The sequence below is a fragment of the Chiloscyllium punctatum genome, chromosome 49 (assembly GCF_047496795.1).
Source record: "Chiloscyllium punctatum isolate Juve2018m chromosome 49, sChiPun1.3, whole genome shotgun sequence".
In the NCBI taxonomy this organism is placed as follows: domain Eukaryota; kingdom Metazoa; phylum Chordata; class Chondrichthyes; order Orectolobiformes; family Hemiscylliidae; genus Chiloscyllium; species Chiloscyllium punctatum.
Genome location: NC_092787.1, coordinates 19,606,961 through 19,623,565, shown reverse-complemented (window position 1 = coordinate 19,623,565; position 16,605 = coordinate 19,606,961). Strand labels below are relative to the sequence as shown.

Genomic DNA, 16,605 nt, shown 5'->3' with positions numbered 1-16,605 from the left:
AAATGGTGGGTTTGGATAGGATGACCTTCAGAGGTGCAGAATGGACGAGTGAAACAATCTCTTTCCACTCTGTAGGGATTCTATGATGTCCTGCGCACAGCAATTGGCTTTGGCATGCTGGTCACAGTTTTGGAAGTTACCACTACACATGGGTCTTGGAGGCCTGCACAACCAGTATTAAAATTACAGGGAACATTGTTGAGGAGCACAGTTAAGACTTATAACAGTGAGTTAACAAATTTCCAAACTATTTACTTAATGACAAAGGTAACAACAACAAGTTAAAATAGTCACTTAGATATAGACTTAAAGAATATTAATTGAAAAATTGGAAAAGGTCAAACAGCAATGTTGCAATTTGAAATATCAGAACCCGGACAATAAAGTTTGTGAATTTTTTATTGTTTCAATGGGCTGAATGATAAATTGAAGGTGTTATTTGATAACTATGTTTTATTGACTTTATTCATTAAAAGACAAAAAAAATTAGATAAAGAAGAATGACAATCTGATCATATGATGTCGACTTTGGCACAAAAACACTTTGAATTCAGAGACATCAACCACATCAAGGCAGACCTTGTATAGTCAAAAAAAAAACTTTGAATCTTATTGAGTGAATTGAACATATTTCAATGGGAATGGAGTATAAAACAGGGAAGTCATGTTCAAACTACGCAAGCATTATTTAGACCACACTGAAATACTGTGAACAGCTTTGTGCCCTTTACCAAAGGAAAGATATACCAGAATTTGAGGCAGTTTGGAGAAGATTCAGTAGGCTAATCCAAGGTATGGAGAGACTTTTTATGAGGAGAAGTTTGAGTAGGCTGGGCCTGTGCTCATTGTGATTTGGAAGAACTCGAGGTGACCTTATTGAAACATACAAGATTCTTAGGGAACTGAACATCATTAGAAAAAAAAGAACTGGAATACTGGAAATCTGAAATAAAACAGAAATTGCTGGAGAAACTCAGCAAGTCTAACAACATCTGTGGAGAGATAGCAGTGTTAACATTTCAGGTCCAGTGATCCTTCTTCAGAACTGATAGTTGCTAGGGAAAGGTGGCATATATGCTGAAGGCAGGGAATGATGAGAGGAAATGTGATAGTTGGAGATGAAGCCCAGAGACAGAGAACAGCAAACAAAGGGATGCGTAATGGTGAGCCAGGAAGGAAGAAAAACTGATTAGAAGGACTGTTAGTAGATGAAAATAGGCAGGCTTAACAGGATAGTTCTGGAAAGGTTATTTCCCCTTGTGGGAGAGTGTAGGACCAGAGGACACAATCTCAGAGTTAAAGGTCATCCATTTAAGGTGGAGAGGAGGAGGAATTTCTTCTCTTATAGGGTAATAAATCTGTAGAGTTATTTAGCACAGAGGGCTGTCAGAGCTGAATTGTCATGCATATTCACGGATGGGAAATACAGATTTTTAATCAGTATATGAATCAAAGGCTATAGGGAAAAGGCAGGAAATTGGAATTGAAGATTATTAGATCACCATTATCTCATTGAAACAAGGAGTAGAGTCTATAGGCTGTATGCTTTTATGTCTTGCAGTCTTACAGTCCAAAGTCATGTTGTTGGAAGGATGGAATAAAAGCTGATCCCTGGAAAACAAAGTCAGTCAGTGACTTCCCAAATCCAAAGCTTGACACCATCCAGGACAAAGCAACCCACCTAATTGGCACTGCATCCATAGGCATTTAGTCCCTCCACCACTGATGCTCAACAGCAGCAGTGTGTTACTATCTACAAGCTGCACTGCAGAAATTCACCAAAGATCCTCAGACAGCACCTTCCAAACCCATGAACACTTCCATCTAAAAGGACAAGGGCATGAGATACATGGGAACATCACCACCTTCAAGTTCCCCACTCACCATCCTGACTTGGAAATATATTGCTGTTCCTTCACTGTCACTGGCTCAAAATCCTGCAATTCCCTCCCTAAGGGCATTGTAGGTCAACCCACAGCAGGTGGACTGCAGTAGTTCAAGAAGGCAGCTCACACTACCTTCTCAAGGGTCAGCTAGGGATGGGTAATAAATGCTGGCCAGCCAGCCACATCTGCATTCCACAAAATGAATAAATAAATATGATTTGCAATGGTTTCTGGCTATGGTGTATCAATCGGCTAAGTCTTTAACACATTTTGCCTCAGTTATAGAATCCCTGAGAAATCTCTTGAAGAAGTCACAAGTATGGCATATACTGTAACAAGTGGCCTTTGAGAGGATTAAGGATATGTTGACTTCGACTGAAGTCTCATTACAATCTACCACATCCCATGATTACTACTGCGCATGCCTCAGCCACAGGCACTAAATAATTTTTTCTCAGTATCAGCCAAAGTATATTGAAGGCCCATATATTAAACCTCAAGGACATTAATGCATATGAAAACCCAATATACTATCTTTGAGAAAGAAGCTTTAGAAACTGTCAGAAACTTTTGGCTTACACTTTGGGCCTCACCCTGTTGAGAAAAATATTTTTAAAAATTGCCTCCTCACATACAATGGTTTCACCTCAAACTCGAAAGATTCTTTCACGACACTCGACATTTCTAAGGCTAGTATCTGATGTGAGAAGATGCTCCATGTACTCCGATATAACAATATACTTTTGGGGCTGAGGCACATCGGGCAATCATATAATCTCAGCCAGACTCAACAAACCAACTTAATTTCATCAAAAAGGAACAAATGAAAGATCCCAGCTACATTAGAGTATGCAAGAGCTTCACCCAAAGTTCACTAGATCTCCTTTCCCACTCCATGCCTTGAAGACTTATGTCAAACAGGGACATGTTTCTGTTATCGAGAGTTTGCTGGTGATAGATGTGTAACTGGCAATTCTTCAACCATTGCAAAATAACATTCTTCAATGGAATCACCAAGGGCATTTTGGCATATCCAAATGCAGAGCAAGAGCTTGTGTAGCTGTGCTTCAGAATTCAAAACATTTAGAGGACCTTGTCGTCAATTGTAACAGACATACGATACCAGTAAGAAATGGCGAGAAACTCTCATTCATACAGAACTTCTGGAATGACCCTGGGCTCATGTGGGCACGGACCTGTTTATGTATGAATGTCATTTATACCTCATCTTGTTTGGTTATTACTCAAGATGGTTTCAGGCTTAAAAGCTGACATCAATGAGTACTGAAACAAATGTGAGAGCCCTACAGAGGATGTATGCCAGTCACTGCACTCCACACGTCATTGCATCGGCAGAAATATATCTAATCATTGATTTAGAGAGGGATAGGAGAGATAAGGACAAAATGTACAGCAAACGTTATTAAAAAAGCATCCTTTTATAAGTGAACCAGCCACCTTGTGTCAATTACAAACCGGTGGAAGTATCTGAAGAAAGATAGTTGAGTAGCAATGTTCTAACCAGCTTAAGAATCATAAGGAACTAACAATCATATGTAATCTGTGAGTGGGAATAGGGACCAATGAAGTGTGTGTGTGTGTGTGTGTGTGTGTGATATTGCCAACAGTCAGCATCTAATTACTTGTAATAAATAGCGATTCTCGTTAAGTGCAGAAGGATAGCTCATACATTCTATGAATCTTGGTCTGGAAGGTCAGGTAAATTGAGGGACTTAGAGTGATTATTTTAAAATCTTTACCTTTATTAAAAATTCCATGAATAGTGGGCTTGATTTCCAATGTGCTATTCTAGTTAGCAGTGAAAATCTGTAGCATTTCTCGGCTGTAACCATGACAGCCACTGCCAGCTTTCCCCAGGGTTAAAACAGATCACCATATCTAGCAGCATTCAGGAGATGCAGATTTTACCAATGGCCTCCTGTGGCAATTGTAACCCGTTTTGGCAGTTTATCTGAGTTGGTCCATTAACTAGTGAGAAAAGTTCCTCATGGAAAGCATAAAGTTGGAAAATAATCCTGGAAACAGTGTTGTCCAGATAACACAGAATATGCACAACACAGAAAAAGGCCATTCAGCCCAAGTCATGCTACTGTTTATGCTGTCCTTTCGCCTCCTCTCATGTCCTCTTTATTTAACCTCATCACCAGTTACTTCTATTCCTTCATTCCTTGCATTTACCTAACTTCACCTAAAATGAAACTTTGCTTTTTATCTCAATTACTTTGTGTGGCAATGAATTTTGATTTCTTAATTGTTTATAAAAGACGTTAGCAAAGATTTTATGTAAATATGTAAATAGATGAAAACCAACTCTGCTTATGGGATGTTAATAATTTTCTGAAAGTGTTTTCTGTTAAAATTAATTAATTTTGGTGCATATAGATTATAAACTGTTGTGCATTGAAACATGATTTGTTTATTGACAGTTTTAACTCCTGGAACAGTTACTTTTCATACAAACAGTATGCACTACTGGGGATAAATAAGATTCAACAGGCTCTGTACTGTATTTTTAAAGAGAGCATCATTAGCAAATCTTTTAAGCCACGTCTTGTGACAGAGAAACATGAGTTTGCTTAACATCTTTTTTGAATTATTTTCATATGTTTCTGCATATTGTTAGATAAAACATCTCATACTAATTGGAGTGAATGTTCCATTTGCCATCTGAGTGTTAGATTGGCAATAGGTTGCGAATAGGCGAGTTTAATGCGAGTATAGCCTGTCATTAGGCTGATTGTTATTAGGTTGGTGTTTGACCAGTGTTGAATTAGTGTTGGATCAATGCTAAACCGGCATTAGGCTGGCATTGCAGATTGACTTCCCAATATAGCTACAATACAATTTGAAAAGAAAATTGAGTGGTTTCAATAACAAAGTGGAGAATTTACAGTGGAGGTGGTTATAACCTGGGCAGCAAGTTGAAAATCAATCCCAATGCATTTTAGGCAGAGATTTATGTATCATGGAGAGCCATAGTCCAATATTATGGAAAGAATTGAATGTATACACATTGGAAGCAACTTGAGTTAATGATAGCATCTATTGATTTCAAGATTCTTCCTATTAGCAGAATTGTTGGTGCAAGTGAAGATTGTGATGTTATCATTAGCCTTACTCTCCAGGGTTTAGGGAAGGGACAATTAACTTGATTTCTCATTATTGATCAATAACTTATGGCCTCTGCTGGAGAGTAAATCTCTACCAACATCAGAATGGAACAGAATCAGGTTGGATTAAATGCTTTCCCCCCATCCACTTCCAACTCCCACCCCACCTTCCACCTTAGCCCTGCATCAGATAAGTGTCTACAGCCTTGTTACCTCCCTATTCCTTACCTATACTCTGTCCGTCAGTGACATTATTCAAATGCATGACATCAATTTCCAGTTATATACTGACGACAGCATCTCCATCTCAGTGCCACTTCTTTCACCTCCATTACTGCTCTTTTGATATCTACAAGTTACTCATAACTACACTGGTCCTCACATATTTCTTTATTTCAAATCTGCCATCAACACCCCTCACCTTAAACAATCAAACCTCTCTCCTCACAGTTGATCACCCAGTTCCAAAATGCTTTTCCTTTACAATGTTCTTAAACATTTTGTTGTCTCCCAAGCTGGTTCTCATTTGACCCCGCCAGCGTGTTGAAACAGTTTTTATCAAACCATCAAGCCATTACATCCTCTGTGTGACTGTGACTGGGATTGTCTTTGTTATCAATCTTGGGCTGTTCAACGTTTGGGAGAAGATTTTTAGCTCGGGCGCTCTTGTTGTGTTCTGTTCGCTGAGCTGGGAATTTGTGTTGCAAATGCTTCATCCCCTGTCTAGGTGACATCCTCAGTACTTGGGAGCCTCCTGTGGAAGCGCTTCTGTGATGTTTCCTCCAGCATTTATAGTGGTTTTTCTCTACTGCACAACCGGAAGCGGCAGAGACAAACCACTATAAATGCCGGAGGAAACATCACAGAAGTGCTTCACAGGTGGCTCCCAAGCACTGAGAATGTCACCTAGACAGGGGACGAAACATTTGGAACACAAGTTCTTGGACTGTCTCACATCCTTCTCCAATGCATCTCCACTGTCATCCAATTGGGACTGCACTCACCTGGTTGGTTGATACCTAACAAATTCTCCATTGTTGCCCCATCTTCAGGATTGGACTCCTCACACCAAGGCCGAGCACATTCTTGTGCAGTTCAGGGGAGAAAACCCGTGGTTTTTCCCTCTCCCCACACCTATGCTATAGGTTATAGACCTATCCACACAGGCAGCCTCCTCTGTACTGCTCCCCATCTCATTGTTGGGAAGCAAAGCCTATTATACAGACAGATGTATCAGTAAGCCAATATAGTCCATGGGTAATACTTTGACTTTTAAGATTGCCATACTTTAGAGATCTACCAACAGGTTGATCAATTAAAACTATCCCTCTGAATGAAGTAGCTCATCCTGTCTGACCTGTTGTGCTTTTCCAGTGCCACACTTGTCGATTCTGATTCTCCAGCATCTGCAGTCCCTCACTTTCTCTCTACTTCCATCTCTGTCATGCCTCTATCCCTGTCTCAGCTCAGCAACTGAGATCCTTATCTATATTTTGTCAACTCAAACCTTCACTATTTTCACCTGGTCGCCCACCTTGCACTCTTCCTAAGTGTAAGCTCATCTAAAACATTGCTGCCCAGACTATAACTAACATCAAGTTCCATTCTTCTATATGAAAATGGAAAGTACTGGAGAAATTCAGCATGTCTGACAGCATTTATGGACAGAAAAACAAAGTCAATATGAGTCCAATATGCTCTCCAATCACAATGGCATTTCAATAGCTAATAATATTCTGAGTCATGGACTCATCTCCGTCCTTAATATCTTAGTCCTCATTAAAGCATCTTTCCCATAACCCTCACAAGCGTATATTGGCTCCAGCTTTGTCAAAGTCTCAATTTTAAAATTCTCATCCCTGTTTTCATCCATAGTCTCACCCTTACTGATGATTCTCAGCCCTCCAGTTCTCCAAGGGTTCCTTTAATTCTGGCCTCGTGTCCATCCTCCAAATCCATTACTTCAGCATGAATGGCCCATGCTTTCAGCTACCTGGACCCTAAACCCTGAATTATTTTCTTTAAGGCATTCCTTAAAACCCTTGATTTGGAAATTCTGGTATTAGATTGGGTGGACAAGGTTGGGCATCGCATGACACGGGGTTATATTCATGCTGGAGCAATGGATTTTAAGGATGCATATTGTATAGAATATAGGAGCTTATGGAAGAAGGAAATTAGGAGGGTGAAAAGGGGCATGAGATAGTCTTGGCTGAGAAAATTAGAGTGAATCCAAAGAGGTACTTTCAGTATATTAGAGGAATAAGAATAACCAGAGACAAAATAGGGCCCTTCAGGGACCAAAGTGGATAGGTATGTGTTGAACCACAGACGATAGTTGAGGTTCTCAATGAATATTTCACCTCTGTGTTTACCATGGAAAAAGACTTGAAGACTTGGGAACTTGGGGACTTGGGGAAGTTAGTGGTGATATCTTGGGGACAGTCCCATGTTGCAGTAGAGGAGGTGTTGGATGTATTAGAACCTATGAAGGTGGATGAATCTCTTGGTCCTGACCAGATGTATCCAAGAACTCTGCAAGAGGCTAGAGAAGAAATTGTGGGGACTCTGGCTGATATTTTTGCATCATCATTAGCCATGGGCGAGGTGCTAGAAGTCTGGAAGGTAGTGAATGTTGTACTATTATTCAAGAAGGACTGCAAAGAAAAGCCTGGGAAATATAGACCAGTAAGCTAAACATCTGTGGTACGTAAGTTACTTGAGAAGATTCTGAGAGGTAAGATATATATGCATATGGAAAGACAGGGGTTTGATTTGGAGTAGTCAGCGTATTGTAAGTTGGAGATCATGCCTCACAAATTTGTTAGGTGAAGTTTAGGCGAATTGGCCATGCTAAATTTCCCATAGTGTTAGGTGTATTAGTCAGGGGTAAACGTAGGGAAACGAGTCTGGGTGGGTTACTCTTCTGAGGGTCAGTGTGGACTTGTTGGGCTGAAGGGCCTGTTTCTACACTGTATGGAATCTAAACTAATCTAATCTAATCTAAAGTGACCAGGAAGGTTGATAAGGGCAAGGTGGGAGATATAGTCTATATGGATTTCAGTAAGGCCTTTGATAAGGTTCCACATGGTAAGCAGCTTTGGAAGGTTAGATCACATAGAGTCCGGGGGAGCTGCCAAATTGGATATGCAATTGACTTGATGGTAGGAAGCAGAGGGTAATAGTGGAAGGATACTTGTGGAACTGGATGCCAGTGATTAGTGGAGTGCCTCAGGGATTGGTGCTGGGCCCATTATTGTTTGTTATCTATAGCAATACTTTGGATGAGAATGTACAAGGCATGATTAGTAAGTGTGGAGATGACACTAAAATAGGCAGTATTGTGGACTGTGAAGAAGGTTATCAGAAATTTCAGCAGGACCATGATCAGCTGGGAAAGTGGGCAAGAAATTGCAAATGGAGTTTAATATAGATAATTGTGAGGTCTTGCATTTTGTAAAGTCAAATCAAGGTAGGAGAGTCATGGTGAATGGTAGGGCCTTAATGACAGTATTGAAATAGAAGGATCTTGGAGTTCATGTGCATAGTTTTCTGAAAGTGGAGTCACAGGTTGACAGGGCAGTGAAGAAGGCTTTTGGCAAACTGGCCTTCATCAGTCAGGGCACTGAATATAGAAGCTGGGAAGTTTATGCTGCAGTTGTACAGGATATTGGTGAGGTTGCACTTGGAGTATTGTGTTCAGTTTTGGTCACCTTGTTATTAGAAAATATGTTGTTAAACTGAAAAAAGTGCAGAATAAAGTTAGTTCCTGGCCTCAATGGTCTGAGTTATAGAGAGAGGTTGGACAAGCTCAGACATTTCTCTTTAGAGTGGAGGAGACTGAGAGGGGATCTTATAGAGATGTAAAAGATCTTGAGAAGCATGGATAGGGTGAATGCATTCAGTCTTTTTCCCAGGGTTGGGAAATCAAAGACAGAGGGCATCAGTTTAAGATTAGAGGAGAAAGATAAAAGGGAATCTGAGGGGCAATTATTTAAACAGAGGGTGGTACAGATATGGAATGAGCTGCAAGTGGAAGTGGTTGAGGTGGGTATGTTAACAACATTTAAAAGGCATTTGGACAAATCCATGGATAAGAAAGGATTAGAAGGATATGGGCCAAATGCAGGGAAATGGGGTTGGTGTGGATGGATATTTTGGTTAGCACTGACCAGTTTGGGCCATGTCTCTGTGCTGTAGGACTCTATGATTCTAACTGTTTTAATATATTTTCATGCGCCTTGGTGTCAAATCTTGTTTAATAATTATCTTGGAGACATTTTACCACATTAATGGTGTTTTATAAATGACAGTTGTAATTGTAGTTTTGCCAGCAAATTGAATGTCCTACATCATGTTGGAGGATTTGACCTAAACAGAGAGGTTGAATAGACTGGGCTGTTTTCCCTGGAGCATCAGAGGCTGAGGGGTTCTTATAGATGTTTATAAAATCATGAGGGACATGGATATGATAAATAGACAAAGTCTATTCCCTGGGGTGGGGTAGTCCAGAACTAGAGGCCAAAGGTTTAGGGTGAGAGGGGAAAGATATAAAAGAGACCTAAGAGGCAACTTTTGCATGCAGAGGGTGGTGCATGTATGGAATGAGCTGCCAGAGGAAGTGATAGAGGCTAGTACAATTGCAACATTTAAAAGGCATTTGGATGGGTATATGAAAAGGAAAGATTTGGAGGAATATGGACTAGATTAGGTTGAAATATCTGGTTGGCATGGACAAGTTGGACTGAAGGGTCTGTTTCCATGCTGTACATCTTGATGACTCTATAACTCTATGTCCTCATGAGCTGGAATTTCCTCCAATTCAAAGTTTGGGAGAAGATTTGTAGCTCGGGTGCTCGTTGTGGTTCTGTTCGCCGAGCTGGGAATTTGTCTTGCAAACATTTCGTCCCTTGTCTAGGTGACATCCTCAGTGCTTGGGAGCCTCCTATGAAGCTTCAATTAAATATTGGTGGGATGATAACCTTTTCCTTCTGTTGCCAGCTAATTCTCTATTTTCCAGAAATGAATTACATCCCTCTCTGGCCACAACGTCAGGCCATATTGTCTATTACCATGCCATCCTGTTTGAGTCAGAGTTTCAGCTCATCTGAGTAGCGAATGCATGGAACGCGTTGCCAGCTGTGATGGTTGAAGCAGAGTCAGTGGGGACATTTAAGTGACTGCTGGACATGCAATGGATAGCAGTGAGTTGAGGGGTGCGTAGGTTAAGTTACTATATTTTACATTAGGATTAAATCTTGGCACAACATCATGAGCCAAAGGGCCTGTTCTATGCTGTACTTTTCTATATTCTATGTTCTATGTTCTATCACTGCATGTGTGCTAACTATCATGAAACCCCATTCATTAATTTCCCCTGTGCTTGTTCACCTGCTGTGGCTTCTATTCACCAACAACTTAATGCCATTATACTTAGCCTTCTGTTCACACTCCTTTTAATTTCCAGAATTTCCTGCAGCTCTGCAACACTCTGAGACCACTGTGTTCCTCCAATTCTGCCTCCTTTTGTGTTCTCTACCATTGGTGATAATGATTTCAACTTTCTATGACGTAACCCTTCTAACATCTTCCCTAAATACTTTGTCATTTTCTTATCTTTAAGCCACTCCACCAAAGCTAGCTCATGGATAAAATTTTTGTCACTCATTTTAATATTTTCATCACCATGTAATATGAAATTAAATATAGTTAAGCTGTGGAAACATGCAAACTAGGTTGACATATAAAAGAACATAAAGGTGGGCTAAGAACTGAGGGCTGCGTTTGTACATAGGGCTCCACTCCAATAACCAAGGCAACACCTTTGGAAAGAGGGAAGAAAATTATGCTTATCTATTATTTTCCTAATTTTACCTTGAAAGATTGATGTGCCTTTGTTTTTAGTAAGACCATTGCTGGCAGTCTTATTGTTGAATTTAATCCTATTCAATGATATATTTGCTTGAATTTTTGAAATTTATCATTGATTATCACCACACTGAAGAAGGCCATTCAGTCATTATGTCTACCATGTACTTTAATTCTGTATCTTCTGATTTTTGACCCTTTCCAAGTGTAAACAGTTTTTATTTAGCTAATCTATCAAATCTTTTCATGATTTTGAACACCTCTTTCAGATCCCAGTTATATAATAATGTGTAAGAAATATTCAATTGTTTTCTATTTTCATTCGTTGTCCATTATATGTTTGTGTTGTGTTGTTATTCACAATTTTTTAATTTTTCCTCGAATATGTTTATTTTTGGTGGAAAAAGAAAGCTCAGTATGTAGATTATTGAAGATTATCATATTTATGATTATCAATGATAATTGATACAAGTTGAGGGAGGAAAGGACTCTCCGGAAATAGGTGAGGGGCGCATCGGCTGACGGGAATGACATCATAACGAAAGCGCTCTATCTGAGGTGGCAGCGCGGAAATCTCGCGAGAGGTGAGCGCGGCCTTTGTAGTGACGCAGTTTCCGTTTCCCTTTCCCAGTATGCTCTCTCTCAGAGACGGGAATGGCGGAATATGGCAGCATTCTCACCCCGGCGGCGCTCGGCCTGAACGCCGGACACTCGCCCGGACCCAAAGTAGAAGCTTTCGCGGATGCGCTGCAGAGGGCGCGGCAGGTAAAAGAGAAACCCCCCTCTCCTGCACGACCGTCCCGGGCTTTCCTCGGTTCCAGGCGGGGGTGGAAGCGGCGGTGGCTTCAGGAGAAACCTCTTGTGGCGGGCCGGAACCGCCTCCATTTGCAGCCCCCAGTACACCCCCCCCCCCCCCCTTTTGGCAGGGGGCAAGACACATGTGTCCAGGGCCCAACAGTCAGCTTCAGGTGCAGCAGATATCCTAATCCATCCTAATTCCAGTTTGGCATCAACTATTAGCTTCACTCTTGCTCCTATTCCACTGGTTCAACTCCCTAAGGTTGCCACACTGTGAGGTCTAACCTTCCACATCAGGACATTAAATCCACTGCGCAGGACTGCCAGGATCCTGCTTCCAGATGTTTAAGAGTTTCAAACTTCAGATGGGTTTTTATTAACATACCCTGTGCTACTGGCAATGTTACAGGTGTCCTCGTTTTTGATCTCCTTGAACTCGAATAAAGTACTTCATACCATGTATATATACCTCTACATAAAATGATATTTTTGCTGTGGTTGTACTTGAACTGGAAACATTACTTTCCATGCTGTTGAACTTGACCTTCTGTCCATGGCCCAGTCTGTCTCACTTTTGATTGTGCAAGCTTCTTAAAATTGCCTTAATTTCACTTGGAGTTACTAATTTCAAAGTATATGGTTTCCTAATATGTTGAAATCTTTTGTAAAGTTGATGAAACAAACATAGAATATTAATACATTGAGTCTTATGGTGTAGGGAAGGAAAATGTTTTGAATCTTAATGTTTTGCAGTACATAATTCAACTGAGTTTTTTTGACACTGGTACAAGAGGAATTCAGGATCATGTATACTGTGCAGTTTACATTGGGGATGCACAAGTTAATATAAAATTAGTGGAATCTCTCACGAAATGTTTAGTGCATTTGTCACATAAAATTAGCATCTCTTAATGAGTAGACTTACATATATGGCAAATCTTTGGTTTTGACATGATGTATGGGTAAGCTGTGTTTCTTATTATAAGATGAACTTGATTTTTCTGTAATAAAGAAATGTAAACCAGTAGCACCATTCCTTGATCTCCAGTGGCAGATATGTTTCCGAATGTATGTCAGACAGTCTAGTTTTGTTATATTTTTCATTGTTTCATGACAGAGCCCATCTACCTCATCTTTGTCCTGTCTCAAAAAAGAACTACCTCATTAAATCTCTTCCAATCTTTTGTTCTACAATCGTCCAAGTTATAGCATCTTAAGTATATGTTGAAGTATTTTTTAAAATGAGAGGGGGAAGTAGAGGAAGGAAGCCTTACCAGATAGAACTCCAGGCTCCCTAATCTTTCTGGAAGACGAGGTTTACTCTCTTCTCCCATAATCATATCCATTGCTTTCAAATCTGTACATCTTGTTGATTGACTATTCGGATAAGTTTAATAGGATGTTTACTTTCTACTGTAACTCAACTCCTATGTAATTTTATGCACATCAACTCTTTATTAGCTTCTTCCATTCCAAAGAAAGCTACCCCATCCTATCCAGACTTTTAGCTAAAATTCTCCATTCCTGGCCACAAGATTACAGATGCTTTGGTTGAAAGATTTACCATAATAAGATTCCTCCTAATTGTTACAGGATAATGGCATTATTCATTTTTGAAAGGTCTACCTCAACTCTAAAAACAAACTTTGATACCGAAAGAAAGGCAGTGCCATCATAATTTGTGTAACAATAGAAGTAACACCAGGAATTTATCAAATAGAGATCACGATGGAAACCTAAGGGACCACCCAGCAGAATCCTGTTGTTCTCTTGGAGATAAGGGATGAGCTTGAAAGCTAATGCTTCAGAAAAGTTGTGATTTATTCTATTATTTAATTCATTTACGATATGAGCATTGCTGGCTAAGCCAGCATTTATTACCCAAATCTATTTGTCCTTTAGGAGATGGTGCGATGTCGTCTTGAACTGCCACAGACAACGTAAAATTAGGGTTGTCCACAGTTCTGTTAGAAGGGCTTATGTCTGAAATGTTGATTCTCCTTCTCCTTTGATGCTGCCTGACCTGCTGCGCTTTTCCAGCAACACATTTTTAAGCTCTGATCTCCAGCATCTGCAGTCCTCACTTTCTCATAGTTCTGTTAGGGAGAGAATTCCAGGAATTTGACTTTGCAACAATAAAGAAACAGCAATATAGTTCCAAGTTATAATGCTGTGAGACTTGGAAGGAAATTTGCAAGTGGTGGTGTTTCCGTCCATCTGCTGCCACTGTTCTTCTAGGTGTTCAAGATTGCAGGTTTGAAAGGTGCTGTCGGTGGAGTCTAGGTAAGTTATTCTGTGCATTTTGTAAATGATACACACTGCTGCTAGTGTGTGTTGGTGGTGACGAGAGTTATTGTTAAAGGTGGTGGATGGGGTGGCAATCAAGCAGCTGCTTTGCCCTGGATGATGTCAGATGTCTTGTGTTGCAGCTGCACGCATCCAGGCAGGTATAGTAATGCATTTCACTCCTGACTTGTCTCTAGTTGGTGAGCAGGCTTTGGGAAGACCAGAGGTAACGTACTCATGGTAGAATTCCAAGTCTTTCACCTGAGGTAGTTAGAATGTTTGAGTGCCTGGTCCAATTCAGTTTCTGGTCAGTAGTCACAATGCGATATTGGTTATGCAGCAACTCCAAATGAGAAAGCATTACATGCTATATACAAGATATATTTTTCAAACCAACTGATTGCAGTGTCCTGAAATTGAGTTGAATAAATTTAGTACTTGTACATTTGTGAGATGTGAGTATCACTGACTGGAGCAGTATTTATTTCCCATCCTTAGTTGCCCACTAAAAAGTTGTGGTTTTCATGAATAACAACAATGTGTTTGGAAATAAAACAGGAATTGTTGGATAAGCTCAGCAGATCTTGCATCATCTGTGGAGAGAAATCAGTGTTACCATTTTGTGTCGAGTGACCCTTTCATGGCCCCAATTCTGAGGGAGGGTGACTCAACCTGAAATGTTAGCTTTGATTTCTGTCCACAGATACTACTAGACCACCTGAGCTTATCCAGCAATTTCTGTCTTGTTTAGCATTACTTCAACCCACCAAATAGGTATTTGCAGTAACCATAAACTGTTATTTTTCAGCTCAAAAAGACCATGCTTTAAATGTGTCCAATGTGATCTGACCTTCCCTCACTGCGTGTGAATCACTGCCTTTTAATCACCTTTTGTAATATCCATTTTTAGTTTTTTGTAATTTTGTGTATTCCTTGCAGATACATTGTATCAGTAAAATCCGTACAAGTTCTCTTATGTGAGTCTTGAGGACTTGCTTTTAAATCATCACTGTATGCAAAATATTGGGGATGCTGGCAATCTGAAAAACACAACTTTGGAGAGATTTAGCAGGTCTGATAGCATCTGTGGAGAGTCTGGTGTGACTCTTTCTCCACAGATACTGTCAGACCTGTTCAGTTTCTCCAGCAGTATCTGTATTTGGTACAATGATAACAATTGCTTTTGCATGCTTCATGGTTCATAATGCATTAACATTCGTCATTCATAGTTGGATGCTCTTGATCTGTGCTTGATTAGGGATTGATCCGGTTTGGCTTACTGGTGTGAAATGGAACAGCTTTGTGAATTAGAGCTGGACTTGGCAGAGACCTTGAAGAGTATAGTTTTATTTTTGCTTCATTAACCAAACCAGACATAAACAGGTTGTTTCAGTGCATGTTGGTCCAGCCACTACTGGTGTTTTATTGTGTTTTCAATGTTGTCACTAAGCTTAATCAGCAAATACAGGCAAACTTTTACAAAAGGGCAGTAGTGTATTATGCTGTTTCTTTATCTATGACTTGAAATACTATGATTTGATTTCGGGCCTACACTTACATAGTTTGCTGTAATATTGTGCATCTTAAAATGTTCGCCGCAGATCCAACCCTGACATAGTCTGTAGTCATAATGCTCCACTAACTACAGCACTATTTTCTGCGTACTTAGAACCACGTGATGTATCAATGTATTATTAGTTTTGTGCTTTGAATATCAGAATTATCTCTGGTTTGTAGATTCTGGAGTTATGTTCCTCCACTAGTCAAATTAGGGAAAATTGTATTTCCTTGTGGACACAATGTAGGAACTAGAAGCAGGAGTAGGCAATGTGGTCTCATGAACTGCCTCCACCACTTTTTTTAGATCGCAGGTGATCTTCAACCGTACCTCCACTTTCTTATCTATACCCATATTTCTTGATTTCCTTAGAGGCTAAAAGACCTGTCAGTCTTAAATGTATCCAATGACTGAACACCCTGAGGTTTTGGTGGGGGAGGAAGAATTCTAAAGAATCCGTCTGCTGAGCAAGTACTGAACATGTTATGAATTCAGAAACAAAATCAGCAATTGCTGGATAATCTCAGCAGGTCTAGCAGCTTCTGTGGAGAAAAAGCAGCATTAATGTACCTTCTTCAGAACCAAAACATTAATTCTGCCTCCCCTCCACAGATACTGCCAGGTGGGTTTTTCCAGCAATTTGATTTTGTGATTTCCAGCATCAGCAGTTTTTTTCATGAATTCAATGTCTAATTTAAGATTACATTATTTTGATGTAATCACTGTTTGACCTTGTGTACATCTGCTGTAACATAATTCTTTCTTTTAACTTGTTTTTGACAATTATGTTGACATGCTTTCTGTGTGTACTGTATAGTTTGATGCAAATGTTGTCCTACAATTATAATTTGATGGAATGGTCAAATATCAGTCAGTATTCTGTTTCCACGATGTTTCTATGCACATCAGTGTGTGTATAATTTCTACCATTAAAAATCTTTACAGGCTTTGATATTGGATGCATTATCTTTTTCCATATCTACTTTCTCTTCCTTTCCTGATGATACTGATACAACACCAGGCTCTGTTTCAGTGCTGAATATGCAATCATAGTTTATCCAAATTAGCAAAGTTTGTG

At 39.9% G+C, this 16,605-nt stretch overlaps 1 protein-coding gene across 5 annotated transcripts in view; it reads left to right on the top strand.

Annotated features, from left to right (window-relative positions):
- Nucleotides 1–11,508: 11,508 nt before the first annotated feature.
- Nucleotides 11,509–16,605, top strand: part of fubp3 (far upstream element (FUSE) binding protein 3) — a 108,077-nt gene continuing 102,980 nt past the window's right edge. For all 5 annotated transcript variants that reach the window (XM_072565732.1, XM_072565735.1, XM_072565733.1 and 2 more), the window contains exon 1: nucleotides 11,509–11,650. In XM_072565732.1, coding sequence (XP_072421833.1) covers nucleotides 11,540–11,650 — 111 coding nt within the window. In that variant the 5' untranslated portion in view covers nucleotides 11,509–11,539. The remainder of the gene's footprint in view (nucleotides 11,651–16,605) is intronic.